The 27,770-nt window shown below is 33.9% G+C and overlaps 3 protein-coding genes and 1 long non-coding RNA gene across 4 annotated transcripts; 1 reads left to right on the forward strand and 3 right to left on the reverse strand.

Annotated features, from left to right (window-relative positions):
- Window positions 1-521: 521 nt before the first annotated feature.
- Window positions 522-3,992, reverse strand: LOC18432465 (protein LURP-one-related 8). Its single transcript, XM_006842567.4, has 2 exons — window positions 3,668-3,992; window positions 522-1,554 (listed from the first exon to the last, which is right to left on the reverse strand). Exons 1-2 carry the CDS (start codon window positions 3,983-3,985, stop codon window positions 1,162-1,164), a joined length of 711 nt encoding a protein of 236 aa, XP_006842630.2. The 5' UTR covers window positions 3,986-3,992; the 3' UTR covers window positions 522-1,161.
- Window positions 3,993-9,460: 5,468 nt separating this feature from the next.
- LOC148781143 (uncharacterized) lies at window positions 9,461-11,972 on the forward strand. Its single transcript, XR_016060957.1, has 2 exons — window positions 9,461-9,638; window positions 11,703-11,972. It is a non-coding gene; the product is annotated as an uncharacterized LOC148781143 (long non-coding RNA).
- Window positions 11,973-19,255: 7,283 nt separating this feature from the next.
- Window positions 19,256-22,151, reverse strand: LOC18432466 (large ribosomal subunit protein bL17c). The gene is made up of 2 exons (XM_006842568.4): window positions 21,918-22,151; window positions 19,256-19,899 (listed from the first exon to the last, which is right to left on the reverse strand). The coding sequence occupies exons 1-2, from the start codon at window positions 22,108-22,110 to the stop codon at window positions 19,490-19,492; spliced, it is 603 nt and encodes a 200-aa protein (XP_006842631.1). The 5' UTR covers window positions 22,111-22,151; the 3' UTR covers window positions 19,256-19,489.
- A 3,912-nt stretch (window positions 22,152-26,063) lies between these two features.
- On the reverse strand, window positions 26,064-27,306 carry LOC18432467 (protein LURP-one-related 12). Its single transcript, XM_020666165.2, is given in 3 exon segments — window positions 26,064-26,382; window positions 26,385-26,513; window positions 26,918-27,306. Coding segments are annotated over 3 exon segments (627 nt in total). The 5' UTR covers window positions 27,170-27,306; the 3' UTR covers window positions 26,064-26,136.
- Window positions 27,307-27,770: the final 464 nt, after the last annotated feature.

Here is a 27,770-nt window from a genome sequence, read left to right on the forward strand (position 1 = left end):
TGCGGCCAAGTCCACATATGTAGAAATGCGGGCATATAATAAATGTATTTTTGAGATGGATTTTAAGCCTCGAATTTTAAAGACATGTAATATCTAACATATAGATAATGAATATAAAAAAATAAATAAAATTTAAAAACCATAAATAATAATTCCAGTAAGAAAACATTTGGACCGTTAGTTTCTATTGTTTTTAGATGGAACACCTACTTACGTCCATCTTTAAGGTAGTTGTTTTACACTTTTTCGAATGCATATGTAGAAACGCGGCCCAACCTGCATGAAACAATTTTTCAATCGTAGCTCTTGCAAAGGAAGTTGGATAACTATTATCATCATCATCATCATAATTTTTTTTCTATTAATTGGAACCGACTATACGAATCCTAATTCGTCATTTTGCTCTATTAAGAATCATACTCTCAATGAAGTCATAAGTTGGATAACTACTATCTAAAATATCATTTGGAGAAATGATTCGAATTTATAATGTTTTTCTCTTTACTTCACCAATTTGGTGGTTTTTATCGGGAATAGCAAATTGTATTAACTAAATAAAATATGCTGGGATCTAAAAGGAATTCTGTTGAAACAAGTTACAGATGGATTTTCCTTTTAAAAAAAAAAAAAAAACTCCCAGTAAAGCTTTATACAATTATATAGATACAACAGTTACTATCTTTAAAACGAAAATTAACCATGAAGGAAAAATTCTAATGGAAGCGAAATCTCTCTCTCTCTGAGCCTCAATCTTTTTCTCTAAATAACCCAAGATTTGTAGCCAAAAATAATTGAAATCTAAAGTCTCTCTCACACGCAAGAGGGACCCAATCTTTTTCTCTAAATAAACCATACACCCAAAGATTTCTAGCCAAAAACTACAGAAATCTAAGTCTCACCCAAATCTCCCCTATCTCACTCCAATGAAGCCATCTTTCCTCTAAATGACCAAAATGCTCAAACCTTCTCACCCTCCTCTTTCAAGCATATGACAATTCCATCCCTGACCGCCTAGTTGGTGAGTGGCATTCCCATTTCCTTACATAGGGCTCCACTGTTAGCTAGGGGCAAGGCAAAATGATCATTTTTTAGGATGTTCAAAAGAGCCTGGTGTTTCACGTCGTTTTCTGAAAAGTCATGGGCATTATTCGATCATTTCTCCTATCTGTTATCTGTAGTCCTGCGGCCAGCAGTGGACCACCTTGAAGAGAACATATGGTCCAGCAGGAGCACCAGTGCCATGGCCACCTCCATCTCCATTTCCGGTTGTACGATCAGCTTGAACACATCCCAACCATACGATATCCCCGCTTTTGATGCCTCCTTGCACTTGATCTCCGCCACATGTTGCTGCTTCTCATCGAGGATGGTGCAACACCGTTGGGAATATATGCCCTCGATCTCGTAGATGGGCGTCTTTGATGCGCTTGAGAAGACGTGAGCCAAGGACTTGGGGTTTAGGAAATTTCTCGACTTCTTCATAGAAAATCGCGGCTTTGCACCTGAGCCGAAGTCACCATCAAAGATGAGCCAGTGATCACTTAAGCTTAACATCTGCATGATGCGGTAAACTTATTTTATAAGTAAGATTGCAATGTTCTAGACGATGTAGAACTGGAAAGTCTTTTAAGAGTTCCCATAGTATCTTTTAAGACAACCTCAAATATTAACCATCAAACCACAATGAATTGTATTTACGACAAAATTTTCCTCAAAAGGGCCAACAACAATGAAACCCATCAATGAGTTTATAAAAGAAAACCCATTTATTTGTGATCAAATATTGCTCATCTTGAAAACCCATTTAGTTGCGATTAATTATGGTTAAAAAAACCATTGTTGTCTTAAAAACCCTTTTATTTGGCTTTTAAATATTGGTTGGAATTGTTAATTATCTTAAAAAATTATTTGGGATTAAATATGGATTGAAAATGTTACTTATCTTAAAAACCCATTTTATTTGGGTTGAAAATGTGACTTATTTTGAAAACCCATTTATTTGGGATTAAATATTGATTGGATTTCTGAATAAATTTAGACAACGCCGATCTCTTAAAAATGCTCCGTATATTTTGAATTACCTCATAGTTTCTCAAAAAATTGGATATGGCCCCGGAACATATTTTGACATTTGCATCCCGAGAGGCATAAATAATTCATAGTAAAGATGGATGCAAATGTGGAGTCATTCCAAAGAAAGTAAACAAATGGTCAAAACATTTTCTTCATAAAAATTATCATTTTTAGTTTCTAATTTATTTATTTATTTACATATTCATGATAATCTCAGAGATTATGTTTCCATAAAAATCAGGTTTAGAATCTAGATCAAAAATAGAATTTTATAAAAAAGGACTTATTTCTACATAGGAGTCATAGAAACCTTGCCCAAAGTCCCCCTCGACTAGTGATGAACAAAGTGGCCGAAAGGAAAAGCCTGTTGAAAGACCCAAAATGACGAAGGATTTGAGTGAAATAATTGCTCAAGTCATTTTCACACTTGCACTAATTTGCCATCCGGGGGTAGAACAGTCATTTGAGAAAAATAACAAGGTGGGATATTTTTTTTTTTTTAAAAAAAAGAAAGAAAATTTGGGTTTACCGTAAGAACTCTCTTCCGATTCCGATAATTATTTTCTTGCAAAGTTTGCATAATTTTATTGGCTTTTGTTCTAAGAATGAGATTTTTATAAGGCTTAGGCTTTATGAAAATAAAATAACTCAAATACTCGTACGGAGAGTACTTTTATAATTCTTTATGATAGCTTTAAAATCGATTTTCAACCTCCGACAATGGTATAAATATTGATGATCTATTTTTAATGAAAAATGGATCAGTATATGTAATTTATTATAATATACATTATTTTTAGAGCTAAAAATCTTAATTGTTTCGACAACTATAATGTCCAAGTCTATATGATTGATATAAAGGTTTTTCAATGCTTGACTTGCAATTTTCGATGAGTTATGAGGTGAAGATTTACTCAGTCGAGATGACTGATATAAAGGTTTTCAATGCTTGACTTACAATTTCCGATGAGTTGTAAGGTGGGGATTTACTTATTTTGATAGGGCTGCAGCCCCATCCAACCATTTTTATCCAAATTGGAAAAGCCTCTATAGGCTTAAAATCACTACAAACCATTAAAATTTCATCTCTCAATAAATTTCGAAAATTCTCTTATAAATCCGTGTGCAAATTGTGTTCGTACATGCTGCTTCAAAGAACTTTACTTCCAAAATTTGCCCAATTTTATCACCGTTTTCCGTCTTTTGAAAGCTCCAAGAATTTTAAAACCAGTAATAATCATAAAAGTACTGCTCTCAATAATATTCAGTACATGATCATAAATCTATATTCAACTATTACATTATCACTCCTTTACCAGGCCCACAAAAAAAAAAAAAAAAAAACCGAAATTTAATATCAATGACAATAAATATCATAACAAATATTTACACCATAAAAACCATTAGAATTAGCAAAAGTAAGCTCTCAATCATATTAAAACATTTCTGATAAATACTGAGCTCTCAATCACAAATATAATTTTCTGATAAAATTCTATTCAAAATTTTTCAAGACCAATTATTTAACCCCTGTCAAAGAACAGAGAGAGAGAGAGATCAATGGAATTTCTAGAAAATATCATAGCATTCTCACCTTTCTTCGAAGAGTGAGAAGTGATTTTCCACATGCATCCATGAGAACCAGCTCTCCTTTATGATCAGAAAGATAATTATCAACCCTAAAAACCAAATTCCCCCTACTATCATACACAGTAAAACCATTGCAATTGAACAGCAATGACTTCTTCCACACTGTTAAAGTCACCACCGGGCCGCGGGTGACCGGCCTCGGCACCTCCGAAGCAGCGTTCGGGTACACCTTCGTCATTGAAAAAGTGGTTTTCAGGTCGCCGGAAAACCAACTCCGGTTTTTAGAAAGATTAGGAAGAAGATGGTGAGTTGTGCATGTCATGTGAGGTGGTTTTCTGAGGCATAGAGAGGTGAGGTAATTTATATAGGCAGGCCACTACAGGGACAAACAGTGGGTGTCAAAAAATGTGACACCCCTCAAAAGCTGGGCGCCATCTAATTCCCACGGCACACGTGTGAGTTGCGTCACCCGTTGATTTTTAAAACTGGAAAAAAAGGGTTTTGAGCCTATGGGGGATGAACTTTCCTTACATCTTCCTTTGCTTCTAAGGTAAATAAAGCAACTACTAATAAAATTATTAAGGAAAAAGTTTATATAAAGTAGAGGCCCTAAACAATCAAATCAAGGCGCATATCAAATTTCATTAGAAAAAGTTATTCTGATGCTCAAAAATCCTCAAATCGATCATCTCGACATGAATAAACATGAAAAAAAATAGATTTGAAGTCTTTTGGAAAAGGTAATTTATGGACGGTCACTTTTGAAGATTTTCATGTATTCGCATATCTGCTGGATCTAGACTATTATTGGAGCATTATATTTCATAATTAGTGATAAAATAAAGATAAAGTATATAATTAGACCATTTGCTTTGGATATTAGGTGGTTACAATAATATTAACCATTGGATGTGAAATTGGGTGGCTGCAATTATTCTATCGACCCAGCTCAAACTGCAAAAGAAATTTTTTCGAACTTTGTAACACATCGAAGCTATCAAATTTCATATCAAATGGTTGTAAGGAATTGTGACCACCTTATATTGAGCATGGGTGTAGCAAAATCATTCCAATCACCCTGATCTCAGATGTAATGGCTCAAGCTGATCATGGCTTTCTTCTTTTTCTCTTGTTTTAATTTTTTTTTTAAGCTTTAGCTTAAGGAAGGATTGTGACTTGTTTTTACTAAAAAAAATAATTATATTATGATTATTAAATAATGGAAAGTAGTAGACTCCTGATTTCCTATTAATTGATATTTAAGAAAACATTTTAAAAAGCTGAAGCCTTGTGACATTCTTAAATAATGGAAAAATAGTAAAAAATAAAGTTGAAATTTTTGATGCAAAATAAATTTTAAACAAGGAAGAACTTGTGGATGGGGGACTTGGGACTGGTTCTTGATTTTTTGTGGGCCAACACGTGTCAATGAAGAACATATTTTGTAAATAAAAAACTCAGATAGTGTTGATTGGCTAAGTTCGTTTTCGGAAGGGAAAAGTTTATATAGAGCCTCTAAACAATCCAATTAGAGCCTACCTCAAAACTTTCATTATAAGAGGTTGTTTTGATGTTCAAATATAATCAAACTGATCGTCTCAACATCAAGATGTATGGACATGAGAAAAAAAATGGATTACAAGTTTTGGAAATAGTGCATCTTATAATACATTTTTGGACCGTCAAATTTCAAGATTTTCAAGTTTTAATAGATCTGCTCAATCTACACTATTTTTTTAACTTTAAACTTTATAAATAAAGACAAAAATATAATTTAAAGCTATCACAAAACTTTCCAATATTAAAATCATATTTTTCGATACTATTTGAAGGTGGGTTCTAATTTGATTGTTTAGAGCCTTGAGTGTATACAAACCGCTCCCTTATCCGAATGGGCTATTCCGATAAAACTTTAGAGAATTGAATTATTGAAACGATTGGACCAAACATGCATTGCCCAAGAGAGAGAGACTCTGATTCACCCAAGGCTTCGTCTCTCTTTTGATTTACCTATTGCTTTTTTTTTATACATATATTTCCTCTTTTTTATGGGTATTTTCCATGTATGTTTTAGGCGAGACACCATTAGGCAATATGATAAAAGATAGTAGACTTAGGTTAGCTGGCTATGTGTGGCATAAGCTCAGTATAGTACATGCTAGACGGTGCGAGTTACTTAAAGTGGAAAGCTAAAAAAATAATGGATAACCCCAAAATGTCATGATTGAAAGTAGTGAGAAAATATACAATAACTTATAACATCAGATATGGCATTTAATAAAGCAAAATGGTGGACCATGATTCACGTAGTTGATTCCAATTAATTAATAAAAAACTTGAACTATGACAATGATCTTCTATATATCTTTCATTTTCTCAAATTTTGCTAATGATAAAAAAAAACAGGTAGGTTGTGTGAGAGGAGAATCGACTCATAGAGAGAGAAGGCATAAGGTGTAAATAACAAGAGAGAGGGATTAAGGATCGCCCAAATTGTCGAGCTTTAAAGAATTGGCTACCCCAATTAGAACCATTAAACGCTTGAAAACACAATTATTATTAGGAAAAAGTTTACATAAGAATGTAACCTTCTTATAATGTAGAACTACGGATGCACCTCAAAATTCCATCGAAAATAGTAGTTTTAATGATTGATCATCTCGACATCGAGATATATGATCATGAAAAATAAAAGGATTTCAAGTTTAAAAAATAGTGCATTTTACAACATATTATCTACACCATCTATTTCCAATATTTTCATATGTTTATAGATCTACTTGATTTTAACCATTTTTTAAATTTAAACTTTTATAATTAGATATAAAAATAGAATTTGAGATAATCCTTAAAACATTTTATATCAAAATTATATACCATGATAAAATTTGAAGGTACACCTTACCTCTACAGTTACGGATGCATATTATTATTAGTACTTTTTTAATCATGAGACTCTTGTGTGTATTCCAGGTGAGATTCCAGCCCGTAAATCATCTCAACCGTTTATTGGGTGTTGGGTTCCCACGATTCCTCCGTTCATGAGATTCCTACAAGTTATCTAAGCTACAAAGGAAATTCGGCTGAAAGACCTTTGGAAGAAATTTTTTATTAACGTATCGGAATCCAACTTAAATCACTTTTTTAGAAGAAATAAAGCTTGTACATTTTATTTATTTATTTATTTATTTTTAATATTTATTTAAAAGTTCTCGAGTAACCAAAATTTGGAGATCTTAAAAATAGTGATTAGTGTTATCAGGATCTGACCAAACCTCAAAAGGTCTATTTCAATCAAAATAAGTTCGACTGATTTTTTTAAATATAAGTAAAAATATAAAAAATAATTTAAAATATATAATATAGAACAAAAATAAATACGGTCCAACCAACCAAAAACTACCTATTCCAACCAATATTGGTCAAACATTGATTTTTTTTTAAAATTTTCGACCAAAATCAATTTTTACAATAAGCCAATCGGGCAAGGCCCTGGTTAGTCACACAATCCGCTGTACCAGACCATTTACTCCAGTTTTGATAACTACAACAGTGGTAGCTAGGGTTTACCTGAGGGAGTAAAGTTCGATTTATGCTCCTGTCGGATCTTATAAGTTTTGGCTTAAACTTATTACTTCCCACTCAAGGGTGTGGTTTGTATGAAACCGAGGCTCTAAACAATTAAAGTTGGGTGCACATTCAAATAGTGCCAAAATATATTCTTTCCATATCGCAAATCTTTATGATTGTAACAATATTAACCTTTAATAATAATAATAATAATAATAATAATATAATAATAATAATAAATAAATAAACAATTCTTTATTATATGATGGTTTATATAAGTATTGTGATCTTTAGGGACCATCACCGTTGTTGTTAACTTCTCTTTTCTTTTACCTCGTCCTTTGGTGGACCTGGGCTTTAAATGTTTCATATCTAATATAATTGTCACACCTCATATATAAGGTGTAACTTAATAAATTAATATAATAAAGTATCTTAAGAATTTAAATAGGAGAAACGAAGATCTTCACCCTATAAAATTTTCGAGATCTTTCTCTCTCTAGTCGAAACGCAGTGAGCTATTTATCTCTTTAGTTGAATTTTTTATCGAAAGCTCTCTCTCAAATATTTTAGGTAAGTGACTTCATTATCTTGAAAAATAATCCGTTTTTTTTTAAAATGAAATTAAATAATTACTCCTGCTTGTTATCATGAATTTTATACGCGATAAATTTTATGCGCAAGCGACCTCATTATTTTGAAAAATAATCTTTTTAATAAAATTGTGATATTTTATCTATGTTATAAATTTTAAATGCTGTAAATTCTTAGAAATAAATTTATTTATTTTTCTTGTCTATTGTTAGAAAATTTTAGATACTATAAAATTATTATAAATAAATGTGATATTTCTGCTTTTAGTAAAATTGTGAGATTTCTTTCTACTGTTTTTTAATATTTAGACATTGTAAATTTCATGTGCAAATGTCTGCCTTATTATTTGAAAACTGATATTTTTGCAATTGGTTATAGCATTCTCTGTGAAATGTTTATTTGCGAATTCACATCCCATGAATTGTAATAATTATGTATTCTTGAATTTCTATAAGAGTTTTTCTATACATATTAGATTGGAAATTATACTAGAATGTCTTTACGAACTGCTACCTTCTTAAATTTGAGCCCAAAATATTTGACTGGTTATTTTTGAAAAGTTATTGAAAGTGACTGTTATTAATGATTTCAGTAAAATTCATATTAATAATTTCAGTGATATATTGAGTACATGATATTGCTACTTTCGAATGTTTAAAGAGATTTATAAATAATTTAAGTATGCAAGTGGACTCATCTGATTCGTCGGTGAGGTATAAATGGACCTATCTGGTACGCCGGTAGAGATTAAGTGGACTTATCCGGTATGCCGGTGAGGTATAAGTGGACATGCAGGGATTAAGTGGATCTATCTGAGACGCCGATAGGGATTAAGTAGACCCATCAGGACGCTGATGGGGTATATAGGTGACCTACTTGGGACGCCAGTAGGTATTTTGTGAAATCCTTTGAATTATGCACTGCCGTTAAAATGTTATACACATTTTAATTATTCGAATTATACTTAAATATGCATTTTTTAAAGTGAAACTGTTGATGTATTTCTGTTAATAGATCTCCTTTTTTAAAATATTGATATCTTTCAACCATGATTATTTTTAGGATTATGATCACTTACTGAGTAGCAAAACTCATCAAATTATGGTAAACATATTTTTTTTCAAGATAATTGCGGTTTCATTTTGAGTGCTCGTCAGGATCAACTCTAGAAGATATCGTAGTTGTGCTTAAACTTCTTTTGTTACTTTGTAAGAATTCGCCATTGTAAATTTGTCATAAAAAGATATGTATATATGTTTTGACTGTTACATATCAGGAATATAAGTATTGTAAATTATTGAGGCATGACAATGATGGTTTTAAAAGTTATTTTTATATTTAAATATAAAAATTTAAAGTTAAAAAAATAATATAGATGGAACATATCTATAATACTTAAAAAATAACGGTTTAGATAATATATTAAATGACGCATTATTTTAAGATTTAAAATCTATTTTTCTGGTGCTGTGAGGACAAGACAGTCTAGATAATATATTATATTATACATTATTTTAAAGATTGAAAATCTGTTGTTTTTCATGCATTGTGGGGCTAAGATGAGGGTTTTCAGCATCGAAACAAAAATGGAATTTTGAGGCGTAAACTTATCGACAAAACTTTTTCCCCTCGATCGACGCCTTCAGGCGTAACGACGGGCCAAGAAATCTGCTATGAAACGTGGTACAAAAAAGGTTGACGTTATCTATAACGTGGCGTGATCTGGTTGGCAGTTGCAATAATAAGAAAATGCCTGAACGAGATTAAAGAGTCGTCGAGAAAAAAGGCCAAAAGATGGTGACAACAATGAGGTGGGCACTCATGTAAAATCAATGCTTCCGCATCTTATATTTGTTTTCATCTTCTTTATTCTTTATTTTTTTATTGTTAACTTTTTAATATACATGCATTATTTTCTTGATCTCTTATTCTTTTCGAAGCAAATTGAAAATAGAAAAAAAATGTGTTCTTTATGTTGTTTTTAGGACAACCCAGACAAAACCATTTTTTTGTAAGGAATATAGAGCATAGATGAGATGTTACCGCTCTAAGTGTATGATATTTAATATATTAGGACATTTAATATGATAGGTTTAAAATGATATTGTTGAAAATAATGATAAAATACATACGGATTTATGATTTTATTGAAGGTATGACTTTTAATAGAGCAGAATGACGGATCGGGATTTGTACAGTCAACCATAATTAGTTAGAAAAAAATATTGTCGATGATGATCAAGCCATCTAACGCTTGTTTTTTTGATGGGTGGTAAAGATTTTCTAAATTTACAGTAATTTATCAATATGATATTTCTTTTATCAGTTAGAAATTTGGTCAAAACAAAACTATCGATCTAACCTTTGAATTGGATTTTAAAAAAATAAAATAAGACCAACACATTTAAAATTTAAAAATATAATATGAAAATATGCCCAGTATTTGTTTAACATAGTTTACTGGTCAAAACCACCCTTGATAACTTGGATTTTTGTATTAAATTAAACCGGCCAAGGCACCGACCAACTGGTCAGAGATCCAGCTACGTCTTAATAAAAATGGTTTATAGAGAAAAAAATACCCCTCTCACATATTTTAGTTTTTACTTTCACGTCAAATTTTGTCACCCTGATGCCTCAACGTAACGTCCCCCATTAAAAAAAAAGAAAAAAAAGAAAAGAGAAGGTATACATTAACATTCACCTCAAAAAAAAAAAGAAAAAAAAAAGAAAAACAAAAAAAAAGAAAAGAAAAAAAGACAGGTGGTATAAATTAAAAAAATTATATTAATCGGTAAATATAGTATAAAAGAGCACATATTTGACCATGTAAAAGAGTGTGTGGTGTGGCTTCATCCACCAAAAGCACGAGCGTGTCCAAAAGTGAAAGAGACGCGTGTGGGGGGTCTGGTCAAATGGCGGTCGCCGACCTCGGCGCACCGGTTCGGTGCGTGCGCCATCAACTCCTCATTTGCAGTTGTAGGGTTTGAGGGCCACTCATTTACACTTAAGAAATAAGACGTCAGCATTGGCGTAGTCTCTTGAGTCATGAGGCCTTCTTCGTTGGATTGGTGGAGAGTAGAGATATAATTGTTGAAAAATAAAAAGGAGGTGCAAAAGTCCGTTACGTGAGATAAATTCAAACTACAAGTTGTAACGCAATTACGTCTCTTACGGCTAAAAAAACTTGTATGCAAGGTGGAAACTGGTTGGATCCGGTCAGATTTAGACCTAAATTGTATTCGGGTACAGGTTTTGGATCGATTCCTAACTGGAAGCACAAGGAAATGGAAGCCAATGTGTCTTCCAAAGTTATAATAAATCAAGAAGGAAAAAAGTGGAGTATTGTACCTAGCCATCCCCAAATTCTAATGCAAAAAAGGTTATTTTGACACTACGGTATCGATCCTATTTATTATCCTATTTATTCAGCCTTTTTATTGGGATTAGTTATTGTTTATACTTTTATTCGATATTCTATCAAACTCCTCCTGCTGCACAGCTCCTCACTTATATAGGGGCCATAAATGCCTTAATCATATTTGTCGTGATGCTCGTGAATGGTTCATAACATTATAATAAATTCTACCTTTGGAGATGGGATCTCCTCAATTCATCCTCTCTGACTCAATGTATGGATGTGGAAACGGATTTCAAATCTGAAAAATGTTGTATTTTTTAAACATTTTATGGACTCTATTTTTAAAATTCTTAAATATTAATAGAATTTGTTCAATCCACACTTTTTTTTCAGTTATTAATTTTCATAACAAGGGATTTATGTAGGCCATTGTACGAATTTTGGATACTTTGATTACATATTTAAATACACCTTATTTTGATTATTTAAAGAAAAATGTTTTATGAGTATGCAGGTGCAAGGGGTCGCCGCCTCTTCAACGTACCGTCTTTAAGATGGACATAAAGTTCGTGTGAAGGGTCAAATCAGATATGGATAAAGACGGATATAAAGTTGGACATTGTGTGAAGGTTCAAATCAGATGTGGATGGTGCCAAATAAAGCACATTTTAAAGTTTTTTTTTTTTTTTCCCATATTTATGATCAAGTGACTTAGATGATGAATTCGACTTAGATGATGAATTCTAAAATTTTGAATAAAAAATGATGATGAATTCGACTTAAATGATGAATTCTAAAATTTTGGATAAACTTCAGAGGGGGGCTGCATGTGTACTTATGAGTAAGCTAGAAACCTATCCTTCTTTAAAAGGTCTCCTTGTATGCACCAGACAAAAGAAATATGTAGATGAAGTTTCTATAAGGCTTAGGCTTTATGAGAAAAAAACAAAGCCTCACTCAAAATCTTCTTCTAGAAAGCACTTTCGATAACGGGAATGATGCTTGGACGCTATACTTAACCCATTTTTTCTATTGTAGTTTTGAGCGACGGCAATGTTTTATTCCTCAAAGGCCTAGGTCCAATACAAACCGTGTCTTGGAGAAAAAGGGAGCACTAAAAAGTGTCTCAAAAATAAATAAATAAATAAATAAATATAGAAAAAAAAGCAAAACAAGACCACTGATACGACCATTTCATAGAATTGGATGGCACATATTCTCCATTAAAGTTGGCTTACCATTCTTATCCACCAAGCCCCACTACTAATACCAACTCAAGGGGTCGGCCCCATAAAGCAAACACGCTTTCAAGCAAGCCACATCCACATGAACATAATGAGCAATGTCATTAAAACCCAAATCAAGAGAAAATATCTTCAAAGGGGCAGCCAAGAAATAGAAAATTAAGTCAAGTTCTTATGCTGTTTTCCTTTAAAAATATCCTACCTTTAAAGAAATCCTTAACCACACTAAAAAAAAAAAAGGAAAATAAATCATTTATTATTTTCAATAATGACAGGTTTTCCTATACGTAGCAACTATAAGTCACATCACCAAATATTGGATTCAAATCGTAGCTTCTCGACCTGAATTAAGTACGCTTATTTAAAAGAGAATGAACGCATACTTATGGGCGGATTCGTATATAAACAATATGAACACCTTCATAAAACAAACTCCTAAACTATTTGAAAAACGGGTAAAAATATGTCTTTCCCACTTAATTATGAAAAAAAAAGAAGACAAGTTGTAGATAAAAGAGCCGGGCCTTACAGTTTGCTTACAAATAAATGGAGCTTCTACTCCCACAGAAGCGTACCACATATTTATTCCATTTGGCAAAAGTTCAACTTAGGAAAATAATGCCAAGAGTTATTTTTCTGGGAAGGCAAAGAATGGCCATAAAAAAAAAAATATTTTAAATTGGTCACCACCACATTGAAGAGGTTATATCCCCAAAATTTGAAATGCATGCAGTCTTGCCCGATGGAGTAAATAGTATATTGTGCTCCCTCATGCCCGATGGAGTAAATAGTATATTGTGCTCCCTCATGCCCGATGGAGTAAATAGTATATTGTGCTCCCTCATGCCCGATGGAGTAAATAGTATATTGTGCTCCCTCATGCCCGATGGAGTAAATAGTATATTGTGCTCCCTCAAGGACAATCGGTTGGCAAGTATGATTCTAATGCTTTTAAAAAATCATCATCATCAATGTCTTTTTCCTACTAATCGTGGTCAGGTAAATGAATCTTGATATGCAATTCTGTTTTGTTAAAAGTTTTATTTTAAATGAAGCTATAAGTTTTCATATATTTATCGTTATTTACAACTATAGCTTTTGGACTTATCATTTGTCTTTTTTGAGCCTTCTATTTAAACTAATTCGGACATCCTAACAGATGTATTGAGTGTTCGCGACACATGATCCACCCATCTAAGTCTACTATCTCTCATCTTATTACTTATTGGTGCCACACCTAAATTTTTTCGAATGTATTTATTTTAAATTCTATCCTTTCTTATCTAACCACAAATCCATCTCAACATCCTTATATTTTCTATAGGATATAAAAAAAATCACTAAATATATGATATTTCAAATATTAGCTCCTCTTCCCATAGCTTGATATGGGATTTTTTTAATATAAATAGTACCCATCAAGCCTTTGATGAGCCACGTGGTTTGCACTAGAGATCTTGGTAAAACCTTCCTCATACAAATCAAGCTCACCAAACCAAAAAGAAAAACAAAGGATTACAAATAGCTTAGCTCACACTGTGGTGTTGACTGATAGATCCTACAAATATTTAAATTTATATTAATTATTTTGGAGTTTATTATATTATTATTCCGACAGTTTTGGCTCACTTATCAGAGATGTCATTTCTTGTTACACGTGGAGATTAATGGTGCTTTGCTGGTACCTCCTAATAAGACTGCTTTTGTGTTAGGGACCCATTCTGCCTAAACAATGTCTTTTCTTTTGATGAATTTCTGCCCAAACAATGTTATCTCTACACTTTCTATGACCCCCCAATGAACGAGAGAGGGAGAGAGGCACAAGCACAAGCACAAGCACAAGCACAGGCATACAGAAGAGAGAGAGAGGGAGAGAGGAACAAGCACAAGCACAGGCATACAGAAGAGAGAGAGCAGAGCAGGCCCAAGCACTGTCATACAGAGACAGAGGGCACACGCACAGGCATATATATATATATATATATATATATTATACAAGGAAATAAAGTTCATTTTTTAGGAAATTATTTTAGAATAACTTATTTTGTATATCTCTAATATTAAATGATTAACAAATCCTAAACAATAATATTTGTATCTAAAATATGAAAGATAAACAAAGTGCATTTCTCATACTATTTTTTAAAAAAACGTACAGAAATCCAGAAATTAAATATTTATGGTAATCTCATAGATGGATGGCAATCTTATTATGAGGAAATTTTCCTACTTTATAAGGGAAGAAAAAGATATGCAAAGAAACTCTATTTCTTTGGGACTCTAGCGTGCAGGGGGGTTTTTCACTTCCTAAAGAGAGAGGAAAGATCTAAAAGTTTTTATTATATCAAACAAAACTTGTGGTCTTTATTGCATGATGACAACACTGACTCAGATCCTACGAAATATGGTGTCAAAGTATAGATTATGAAGGCAGTCGCTTTTAGTAAGCAATGGGCAATAAGAGGCTCCAAACACTGGACTGTCTCACCAAAGTTTTGCCTAGTTGATTCAGATTTTCTTCTCGGATCCATTTGGCATCTCCCAATTCCTCATGGATTCCATGGCTTATTTTATGGAGGTTTAGTCTACTGAAATTTCCTCTCTAGGCAAAGATTCCTTTAGGGCGTGTTTGATAACAGGAAGGTAAACGTGCATTGAAAATTAAAAGTTCTTCTTTATGGAAAAGAAAGAAGTTATTATAAAATTTTAGGTGTCTATATTTGATAACCTATTGAAATGTTAAAGAAGTTCATATTTTAAGTTGAGAATAAAGTTTGAGGAAGTAGAGGAGAAGGCATGAGGCATTAGGCCGATGTGGGCTTCTGTTGAGAATAGGGTTTGAGGAATAAGCGCGAGGGTGAGGGAGGAGGTACATCATTTCTATTTTAAGTTCCATTGTTTTAGACATTACATTTTTTTTCTTAAGCACAAGGGAGTAAGGAAGGGAATTTACTTAAGCACAAGGGAGTAAGGAAGTTCCCTTCTTTACTGTATAAGTTCCGTGCATCAAACAAAGACGTAGAGTAATGAGGAAGTTACTTCTTCCTCCCCCTAACTTCCTATTATCAAACACACCTTTAGAGAATATGCCTTTAGCTCCTTTGGAGGGCACTTAGGAAACTCACACATGTGCTGGTGTGCTTAAGGAGAAAACTAAATTTTGGACCACACCAGGCATTGATGGAGATAGGTGACCAGATGGTGTATTTGTCGAACTGTGAGTTTGATAGATATCTCTATGGGTAAGCCAGCCAGGTTCTGTTGGGATGAGAAGCCTCTGTGCAAGTCGAAAGCAATATGTTGTTCATTTTCGTGTTTGAAATTTTATATGTAACTCCACCATTGGTGTTCTAAAGCCCTCTGGAGGAGTGTGGTTGAGGTAGAGCCATGAAGTCTCTATGGATGTTTCAAATCAGACATTATCTCTTCATTCAGGGCTGCTAAACAGGTAGGGTCAACCATAACTGGGTCAAGCTCTGGAGTCTAGGCCTTAAAAGTGGGAATAGCGAGTTAGGTCTCAGTCCAACAGACCTGGACCCAACTGGTTTTGGATCTAGCCCAGACCTATCTGGATCAGTTACAGCTCCATGTTAGGGTTGGTGTTGACTCAACCCGGTTCCCCACAAAGCAATTTCATTGAATGTGACATGACCCTCCTGTTCCATTGATGCTACCAAATTATCAAAATTCATATTTCTTTCGATGTCTCACTTATCCACATTTTAGGATTCCACTGATGTCGACAAGGTGGTGATCTTTCATGCGAGGAACCTAGGAAGGATGGAAGCGAGTTTCATGACTTATGTCCTTAGAACATATAAAATGTTACGTGACTTGGCTTGTGTTACAAACATCGAAGCATTTCCAATATTGAACATATTTTTAAAGAGTAATATATCATCATCATTTAAGCTTTTTTTCAATTAATCGGAGTCAGCCACATGAATTTTGGTTCTTCATTCTACTCTATTAAATGTCATATCCTCAGTAAGACCATAAGTCCCCATATCTTTTCAGACTACTTCTAACTATGTCTTTTTGGGCTTATCCCTTGTCATTTTCAGTCCTTCTATTTGAATTCGCACCGTCTAACCGATGTTGTACTTGGTCGACGCCACACATGACCAGCCCACCTAAGTCTACTCTCTCACACATTTTATCACCTATTGGTCTAAATTCTATTGAATAGATTCATTTCGAATTCTATCCCTTATTGTCTTGCCACTCATCCATTTCAACATCCTCATCTTTGTTATACTCATTTTATTGGCAATATTGTTTTTTGTCCGCCTAACATTCTACCCCATATAACAAAATTGGTCTCACCATTGTCTTATAGAACTTGCCCTTCAGCCTTATTGATATGCAGCAATAACATAAAATTCCAGCTGCACACCTCCATTTCGCCCACCCAACTCTAATTTTGTGTGCGACATCTTTCTCAATGTCTCTATTTTCTTATATTATCAACTCAAAAGATATCGAAAGTGAGGTATTTTTGTACTTCCTGACTGTTAATTGAATACATCGGATTATATACCATCAAATTTATATTACTCATTGAATATATATATATTCCCTTAATATGTGAACAAAAGGTTTTTATTAAGTTTTATTATATATCATAATGAACGCTATCACATGTATATGTGAGTGTGAATAATACATTTATACATGATAAATGACACTATGAGACCCTCCCACACTCATGTAAGTAGAACTCCAAAGGATCACCATTAAATTTGACACAGATATCCAGAGAAAAGCTATCACATAGGTATGGGACTTGACTTTTCTAGAGATCTGTACCAAATTTGATGGTGATCATTTGGGTCCTACTCACATGGGCGAGGGAGGGTCTCATAGGATCATTACTCTTTATACATATATACTATTTAACTTCACAATGAAAAAAGAAATCAAAAGTAATATCATTAAAATTCATCATAGTAATAATGTTTACATGTACGGCTTGCATACAATGCTCGAACAGGGGTTTCCTATAGGTTTCTTGAACCTGATCAACCTTTCGATCTCTCTGGTGCTGACGGTTGGATCAACAATTTCTCCTCCCAAAATCTGTAAAATGTCTTGCAGACCTTGAGCGGAGCGGAGGATGACACGCCCAAATGTCCCTTGCCAACATTTGAAGGTTGCGGAGATGCAATCAAATAGGAAACCCAATTGCCAGCATACAATGCTTCCTCTGTTGCATATATTCATTCTTGTTAAATATGTTTCTCATACTCCTGTGAGGACAAGTCCCAGTGTGACTACTTTTCTTGGGTTGCCCTATCAGGTACCTAGGCCATGGACACCAACACAGGTGTTGGTGTCCATGGAATACTTATATTGTTTGTTTGACATCTGTAATACACTATGTAAGCTATCAACAACATTAACAAATTAAACTCGGCCATCTTTTTACAAAAGAAAGTATAATTTTTTGAACAAATTACATAATTTTTTTAAACAACATAAGCCCCTATAGGAGGGAAGATCTTCATGCCCAAAGTAAGCAAAGGTGGATTCACGCAGTTGTAACAGGTAGCAGTGTAATTAAATGCTAAGAAATGATGTCAAAACTAAAGACACCATATCCTTTTTTTTCCTTTTTTCTGTGAAATAGAAAAAATAGTTGATAGTATTGTTTCTTCTAGATAAATCATATATTAATGTCCACCAGTTTCACATTTGGACAATTTTAAAGCAGGATTAATGCATCCTTTGCCCATTATAAGAAACAAGGAAGCATGTTCTGCTTTATCAAAAAAATCATCATGCCGTGGAAATAAGAAAGCAAGTAAACACACAAACAAAAGAAAATACGAATGGACAACTAAACTAGGAAACAGTTAGATAAGGCCAGCATAAGTGGCATGCCAAGCGCAGCAATTCAACAAACAGAAGATTATCATGTGTAGCCAATGATGGGGACAGAAAGTCATCGGCAGTTATATGAAATACAAAATTATTAGAAGTGGGATTCATGGCTCGGTGGTTATGGCGATGAAACCACAGTGTAAAATCAAGGGTTCCAATTTCACTGCTTACCTACCCCAAAAAAGAACCACAAAGCTATTAGTTGGATGAAGATAAGACAGTGGAACTCCTGAGACTAATCAGTCAAAGGATGGTATTAGAATTCATTCACACAAAACAAATGTTTGGGGAGGTTGAAAAGGGCTATAGTGAATAGCGAGAATGACCATTATATGGTTTTCGGAAGTGTCGATAAGTGAGTCTTAGTTGAGTTCTCCAACCGATACATAAGGAAGGCAAAAACCGGATATGGCTAAACACCAGAGGCAACGACAAAAAAGTGGGCAATTAAGGTTCGTGGTAGGCATTGTTATGGCATAAAGGAGCATGTAACACTGACAGGGGTGGAAACTATCTCATGGGGAGGGCACTATTTTGGTTCAGAGTTGAGACGGATGGCACTTGTAGCTGGAAGATAACGGAGAGGAAAACAGAAGAGAGAGAGGATTGGAGGGAAATATGACATGAGGAAGGCGGAGAGGCTAATAATCATAGAGAATGAAAACAATGTAAGGATGCTACGGGGTTTACAGCAGTTAGTATTTGACCCAGATGGCATTGTGGTTCTGTGAGTGCTTCCAGCCTCTCATTTCAACTAATGTATTAGAAAAAACAAGAAGTTTGTTCCTTCACTGGCATGGAACATGGTCTCATTTGAAGTTTTAAGGATGTGTTTCTCTCCCTTGTAGGTTTTACTGCACTCAGTTGTCATATGACATCTCACGCGTGCGTCACCTTTATAGCAACAAATTTGATTCTAGAGAGAAGAAATGCAGAACCCTTTGTCCCAGCTTCAAGTGTATAGCTTGATGTGTTATAAAAGTCATCATCTCAATCCAGAGGTTTTGGATTTAAACCCCACATTATCCACAACTAGCAAATGTTACTCCGCAGCTTAAAATACATTTACGGGAAGAAGGTTACAACAAAGAAAAAACAAAATCTTAAAAACTTTAAATTGTCAAATAACAGATAAAGACATGAAGTTACATCCAATAAAGAAAATTCTCCAAACCTACACAAGTTCAATGTATGCCATAGGAGCATTGTCACCTCTCCTCGGAAGAGTTCGGATGATTCTTGTATACCCACCATTTCTCTCGCCATACCTATCTTGAACCTCAGCAAACAATGCATGAACTATCTCTTTTTCATATATAAATCCCAAGGCCTGCCTCCTCTTATGTAGAGAACCATCTTTGGCCAATGTGATCATCTTATCTACATATTTTCTCATTGCACTTGCCCTAGCTCTGGTTGTTTTGATTCTACCATGCTTTAACAATTGCGTTGTGAGGCCTCTTAGTAGTGCACGCCGCTGGTCTGGGGGCCTGTTAAGCTTTGGTACACGCCTGCCATGTCGCATGGCATAAAACCTTCCCCCATTGTCTATGAGACTGATCCTATGATCAACATCAATACAATCTGTCGAAGAGAAATTTCATAAATAATAGATGTTGAACATACACCCACAGAGGTCTCAGCCTAGCTAATTGGACAAAAAACCCTCGTAATACACATAAATCTAGTTTTTTTTAACTTTTGAATTGCAATTAATTTATTCCATGGTAAATATATATAAAAAAATATTATCTTACTTTTACATGGTATAATTTCAGACAACAGAACAAAAAAATCAATTCTTCATACAATTTTATCGCAGAAGACTTCATCATGATGCCTATAGATATCCTTCTTTTCCCAGTCTAATTACTATAGATGACAAACAAGGTGTATAAGGAGATTGATTCTATAGAAAACTAACTACCACTCAATAAATAGATAGAGTAGGTTCAATTAAGTTACAAATGTTAAATGAATTGGTTAGATTAATCATGGAGTTGATTCCAGAAAACCAGCATAACTCATAGACAAACTGACCTTTTTTTCTCTTATCACATGGATTATCATCCTGGCCATAAAAGAAAGCAGCCATATGCGATTTGTGAACACAAATCCCTAGAAAATACAAGATAAGAAATATTGACAAGCTAATTTTGACTAGAAGATGGTACAATACACTAAGCATTATTATCATGATTTTTGTAGCTAGCTTTTCCCTAGAGCGAAAATAAATGAGCATACATCAATTTATACCATATGACACGAGCAATTGGGGATGTCCTCAAACCAAGCATCAAGGATAAGCCAGTTTCTCTGCTCTGCTTCCCTGCTTAGCAAGGAAACTGGCTCTAAATTGGTTGCTCTATCAATACGGTCGATGAAATTTTCCCCAGTAAAAAATGTCAAAAAATTTCATCAGTCAGGACTACAATCAATCCTACATTGGTGCTCCATCATACCAACCTAATGGTATTAAGTGAGTCACCTTCCAATTGTTCCACTATAAAGCCCCTAAGAAACATAGCAAACACCTAAGTCCCATCTAGAAACCCTCTGCTTCAACCATAACAGAGTCACAATAACCAACTAGCCTGAAACATAGCATTAAAGTCCTTGACAATATCCCACCCTTAAGGGCCATGGGTCCTAGTGGAGACACCATTCAAATTGAATCCAGATCAGTTTGGCCTAGTTCTGTGGAATTCCTCGAGGATGAGAAGCAAGAGATCAGGAAATTGACCTCTAATCACCTCACTGCTTGTGTATTTCTCATTGGAAAGTTTGTTATTCATCTCAATCCAAATGTCCCAAAAGATCAATAAGCAGCAAAAGTTACAGGGCAACCAGCAGCTTCTCTGAATTTCGCAAATCCTTTTTTTTATTGTTAAGTATATGACTTGAATTTGAGTATACAAGTGTACATCTTCTAAACTGTCTATTGATCCTACAAAGAGCCATTATCACTATTCAAGGGCCTTCATGTAATTGATTACAATGGTAAATGAAAAGAATTGGAGGCTATTAATCTTTTGCTTGATTCAAATATAGCGAAGAAAATGATAAAGCCTGATCATTTTACTAATCAAGATGGCGTTTTCTTTCCTTTTGATTTCATTGGATTCAGTCTACATAGAAAAAAAACAAACCATTCCGAAACCTGAAATGTCATTTGCTTAAAGATTCATAAATTACAAATATGGGTCAGGTTCTAAAACTAAGATAACATTTTTTTACCTCTCATCAAATTCTATTATCAGGCCCAACAAGGAAAATGACAACATATCTGTCCAAAAAACCTGTAATCTTCTCTGAAGTTATCGGAAAATCTATACGGGGAATTCATCCTGTAAATTCTAAGACTCTGAGTAATTACGATATCAGAAAATGAAAATCTCCTGACCAAGGTGGACATATGTATTATCCATGACAGGCATAAATCGCACCAAAAGTTGTAGAGAATTCCAAAATGAATGTGAACCATATATGGATAAAATGCAAAGCAATGTAAAGCTTTGAATTGGTTAAACATAAATAAATAAATAATCAAAGGTAAAGCGAGGCTTGCCATGGAAAATGCATATAAGGTGGAAGATTATAACCTGTATTGATGGGGAGAGGGTTTGCTATGGCTAATCCCGAGAAGGAACGGGAAATGCCTGGTGTTTTTCGGCGGGTTGTTTTGATGACGGGAAAATAAGAACCAGTGGCCGGAAATTTTCTCGCGACTGGCGTAGGTGGGAGAGCGGACCTCAGAGAAGCCATGCTCCATGTAGCTAAGCCTGTGGCAGCCATTGATGATAACCAAACCCTAAATCCCAACTCTACACCTCTTCATCCACACCACAGAGAAAGCTCAAACTGGATAACAGGGGAAAATAGAGCGAAAGAGCGGGATAATTAGATGTCCCTGACATTTCTATAAATGACCATTCGGCCCAGTGCGGGAAGGTGGTCCCCAGGCCGGAAAATTGTATTCGAGGACTATTTTAGGCCCCTTAGACCCTAGACAAACTTCTTTGCCCCCAATTTTTTTTTGTTCAAAATCGAAATATTTTGAGGATTACAACTGAATTTGTAGTCGGAATTGAAAGAAATTTCACTAAAATTTTTTAGGGATTAAAGAGGTTGTATAATAGAGTTTTTCACCATTGTACTTTTATTGGTTTTTTGAAAGGTTAGTAAATTTAAATATATATGTTTAAGGTTTCGTATTGTGATGAGACTTCATGACAATCATGAGGTTTTTTTTTTTTTTTTCTAATTATGATCATAAAATATTTATGAGTATGTTTGGTTATATTTGCTATATTATGATACCATTTACTTTTGGTACAAGGTGCTCACATTTAATCTTGATCATTGGATATAAAATTCGGTGGCTTCTTTTATATCATTGACCAAGTTCAATGTTCAAAATAAATTTTCTCTTACTTTGTCACACACCCACATTATTAGATTTCACATGGGAATATTGTAAGTAATTGTGACCTCCATGTACCAAAGGTAAATGGTTTCATTGTATGCAATCCCAAATTTAAATTGTTACTCTATGTATGATGGTGTGTAGAAAGCCGGATTCCACAATACCAGAACAATCTATTTCTCAATTAATGTGATAATGTCACACTAACCTAATACTCGCAAACAAATAGAAAAAAGAAGAAGAACCAAGGTGAAATAGATAAAAAAAACCATTAAAGAAAAACATGGGGTACACAAAGGTATTACAATCTCTATATACAATATTAACCTTAACACATATGACCCAATGTTCCCACCACAAACCTCTCTTTTAAATCTAAAGTTTTACAATCATATTTCCTACAATAACTACCCACTTATAACTATAACTACTAACGTACAACAATAACTACTAACCACCTAGTAGTTTCACAACTTCTTATTACACAAACTTACAAATACAGTAACATAAAGAGTAATATGGTTTCTAAAAAGAGTAATGATCCTATAGGACCCTCTCTCACCCTTGTGTGTAGGATCCCAAACGATTACCATTAAAGTTGGTACAGATCTTTAGAAAAGTTATCACATGGGTGTAGGATTTGACTTTTCTAAATATCTATACCAACTTTAATGGTAATCTTTCAGGGGGGTCCTACACACAAGGGTGGGAGACGGTCCTATAGGATCATTTATCTTCTAAAAAATACACTTAGACAAATTTAAGCTTGTAAAGCAAAATAATAAATTTTATAATATATATTTGACTATGTTTGGCTTTATTTGGCTAAATTTAATATATATATATATGGTAAAATATGGGATTAGCCAACTAGCTCATAAGAACATATGAGCCTAATGGCCAAGATTAAATCTGGGCCAATCTGACGATCATGGATGCCCGAAAGTACTTGAATTTAATTTTTTTTCTACATATCCAAATCACTTGAAATTTTAGATGTGTGTTCTTTTCATCAAGGCGCACCTAATAAAAATATAAAACAAATTATTTCAGAAAAACAAAAATTAAAATACCCCCAAAATATTTTGGGTTATTTTGGTCAATTTATTTCATATAAAATATTTTTTTGATATTTTTAAAAGAGTCACCTATTTTTTATGAACACACACCTGAAATTTCAAGTGATTTGGATTTGTAGAAAAAAAAAAACTAAAATTCAAATACTACCGAACATCCGTGATTGTCAAATTGGCGTAGAATCAATCTGGGCTGTTGGGCTCATATGTTCATATGAGCTAGTGGGCTAATCCCATTTTTTTCTTATATATATATATATATATATATATATATATATATATATATATATATATAGAGAAAACTCTTCCCAACGTCTATAGGTGAAAATAAATAGTGGTTTCGCCTACCCTCATCACCATCTAAATAGTGATTCAATTATTCATTTTTTTTATACAAATCCAAAGTACTTGAAATTTGAAGCGTGTGTACATCTTAGTGAGACGCACCTAATAACAATCTGAAAAAAGTAATTCGCGAAATATAAATTGAGCAAAATACCCCCGAAAATTTATAGATGTATATTGATCAACTTATATTTTGTAGATTACTTTTTTTCATATTTTTATTAGGTGTACCTCACTAAAATATTCACCCAAAAGAAAAAACAACAACCAATGTACTGCTTATACCCTATATATCACCCATTAAACTATTATATCTAAGGGAAACAAATCTTCTTATTTTCCCCATTTAAAACCTCACTCCCCACCAGATTTTTAATACTATTTTTTGAACATACTGGAAACTGAACTTCTAGATTCTCTCATGTAAAAAGAAATAAATAAAGGGTGAGGTTTCTATAAGGTTGTAACTTTAAACAATCCAATTAAGGCACACTTTCATAATTTTAGTGTAAAACATTATTAGGATTATCCAAAAATCTATCTTCATATCTAATTATAAAATATTAAACTCCAAAAATGGTTAAAATCAAGTAGATCTATAAACATATGAAAATCTAAAAAATGGTTGGTCTAGATAATGTGTAGCAAGATGCCTTATTTTTGGGACTCAAAATATATATTTTTTTTCATATTTATACATCTCAATGTTGAGATGATCAATTAAAAGGTTTTTCTACATTAAAACAATATTTTCCAATGAATTTTTTAAGTGCATATTTAATTCAGGTTGCAACCTGATAAAATCTTTTACATAGAGGTTGATTCAATAAAATCTTAGAGGTTGATTCAATAAGATTATTTCACTTTAGTGCCATAATAATTAGGTTCATAACACTAGTGGAAATGCTTGTAGTCTTTGAGAGTGGAAATGACAATTGAAATGCTATTTTTCTTTTCTCATAATTAATATAAGAATGTCAAAGGGAGAATATCATATAACTAAAAATAATCATTAAGGTAGGTCAAACAAATTATTGGCATTGAGGTTGATTTAATAAGATTATTCCACTCTAGTACCTCCTCAAGCTCGTACCGGGAGTTTGGAATTCTGAACAAGCAAAGTACCTAATAATTAGGTTCATAATCCATTAAAAATATATTTGACTTTCGGATTCAGAACAAGCATAGACTTTTGTGGCATTTGGCTCAAGCCACTTAAGTGGTGCAGGGCATTAATGTACGAGGACGGTTTCTACACATATTGTAGAAATGCAGGCTTGGCAATAAATACATTTTTTAATATAGTTCTATCTTGAGTTTTAAAGAATATATAATCTTTATCATGAAGATCATCAATATGAAAAAAATAAAATAAAAAGAAATTGAAAACTAGAAATAATAATTATATTAAGAAAACCTTTGGACCGTTAATTACAATTTTTTTTAGATGGACCACCTATTTGCATCCATCTTTATGATGGATGTTTTATACCTCTGGACCGCATATTGTAGAAATGCGATCCAGCCCACATGAAACAATTTTCTTTAATGTTTTTGTAGGTTGATAGTGCCCATTTGATACTTGCAATCAAGGAGATGAAGCGTTTGGAAGGATTTGTTAGTCTTGCTCATGAGAGAGGCCTTGTAAAGAAAGTTGGAGTGCTCATCTCAGAAGCTTTAGCTTCTTAATTTATTGTGTCGTGTGTCATACTTGTTGGCTCTAAAGGAAAGAGTATCTTTCCCCAAGCTTCAGGTTTTCTTTTTAGGGCATTTTGCTACAATACTTCTTCTTCTTTTTTCCTTTTGTCAAAATCAAGTTGGGGTTAATTTTCTAGTGTGTTTCTCTTTTCATCAAGCTTTAAAAATACAAAATGTTTTCAGTTTTTCACCAATCATGTATTTATATCACATCTACCTCTAATTCAATTGAGTCAAGAGCTGTAATTACAATGACCGGAAAAACTTTTCCGGCAATTAACACGACAAGGCTGGGGTATAGGGCTTCTGACTTATACGATCCAAGACCACCACGAATGCCATGATGAAAGCATGGTCATGACCAGGCTTGATCGCCATGGAAAATACATGATCCATTAAGAACACATCAGAGCTTGCTCTATTCCTGTTTATCGCAGCTACCAATTCACCAGTGACTGTTTTTAAAGGGCAGCTTCTCTTCCAAAAACACCCTTCAATATGAAATTTCACCTCTGGAGAACCCATGCAAACATCCGCTTGTCTTCTCGTTGGAACACAGAGCATCTCCTTATTGAGAAAAATGGTCTCCTCTGCCTCCTTTTCCGGCAGGCCTCACCTCTGAATCCTTCCCACTGCTCATGAATGCTAAAAATCTGTTTTATAAACAAACACACTGGATTAAAACTCTAGAACCTTCTTCGAAATGAATATTTTTGCTCTCTACTTGTATTCTTTGATCTTACTTGCTAATGAAACATGTGTACAGACATTAGAACATTGGATAGGTATTAGTGAACTAATTTTCCAACACATTACAAATCAGACTAACTTTTTGTTGGGGTAAAAGAGAAAGAAAATGAGTACAAACAGTTTTTCTTTTTTTGTCTTTTTTTCGTTAATTGGAGAAGGGAGAACAAGCCATTCTATTTATTGAAGTTCAATATCATGCTCCATAATTTATATGCATGAATGCCTCACACCATTCTATTTATTGAAGTTCAATATCATGCTCCATAATTTATATGCATGAATGCCTCACACCATTCTTTTCGGCTACCTTTGGACACAACGTGAATAAGGCAGCCCCAGTGCCATCCTTGTGCACCGGCCCATTTGTCAGGCATCGACTATTCCTTGTGTAGTTGTCGACTCTGAATGCGATATTTCCATTGCTGTCAAACACAGTAAACCCATCTGTTCCTTGGAATCCCATGCTCGACTTCTTCCAAACTGTTGACACAGTAGGAGGGCCTGTTGCTCTCTGTTCCTCTGTGGAATACTTATCTTTACCAGGGTGGATCCTAGACATCTTGTTATCTGTAAGAGAACAGGATTTGATAGCAAAAAGGGCAACTTATGAGTAAAATTGTTGAATGTGAGGGGCCTTTTATATGGGCTTCAGATGAAAGGGATAGAGAGAAATGTAGCATTCCCTTTGAATATTTAATTGCAACTTTCCCTTAGTGGAGGTTTGAGCTTTTGTGCCGACTGCCTTAGATCAGTTTGAGCTTTGTTGAGTGCTTTTCTATTCAAAGGAAGGCAGAGTATTGTATTTGTAATGAGGTATAGATTAATATGTGAATGAAAAAGATTGCCACCGACCAATCATTCAATTGTTTTGCATGGAAATGAGTTCACATTTGGGTTTGTGTTTAGGATGACAAGGCCACAACACTATTCTTTCTTTGAACTATAAGAGGGAAAAAAAAAAAGGAGTAACTTAGACACAAGCTATCAGATTTCACATCAGAATCGGATGCTTATAATTAATTGTGACATCTTTGTACCAAAAGTAAATTGTTATATATGAGTAGACATAACCTTGGCAGTCAGATGTCATATTCCTTTTTTTTTCTTTTTTTTTCTTTTTCTTTTTCAGGGGCCATCATTAGGGTGCGGATGTTATATCT

The sequence above is a fragment of the Amborella trichopoda genome, chromosome 8 (assembly GCF_054954075.1).
Source record: "Amborella trichopoda isolate Santa Cruz 75 chromosome 8, AtrichopodaSantaCruz75HAP2 v2.0, whole genome shotgun sequence".
In the NCBI taxonomy this organism is placed as follows: Eukaryota; Viridiplantae; Streptophyta; class Magnoliopsida; order Amborellales; family Amborellaceae; genus Amborella; species Amborella trichopoda.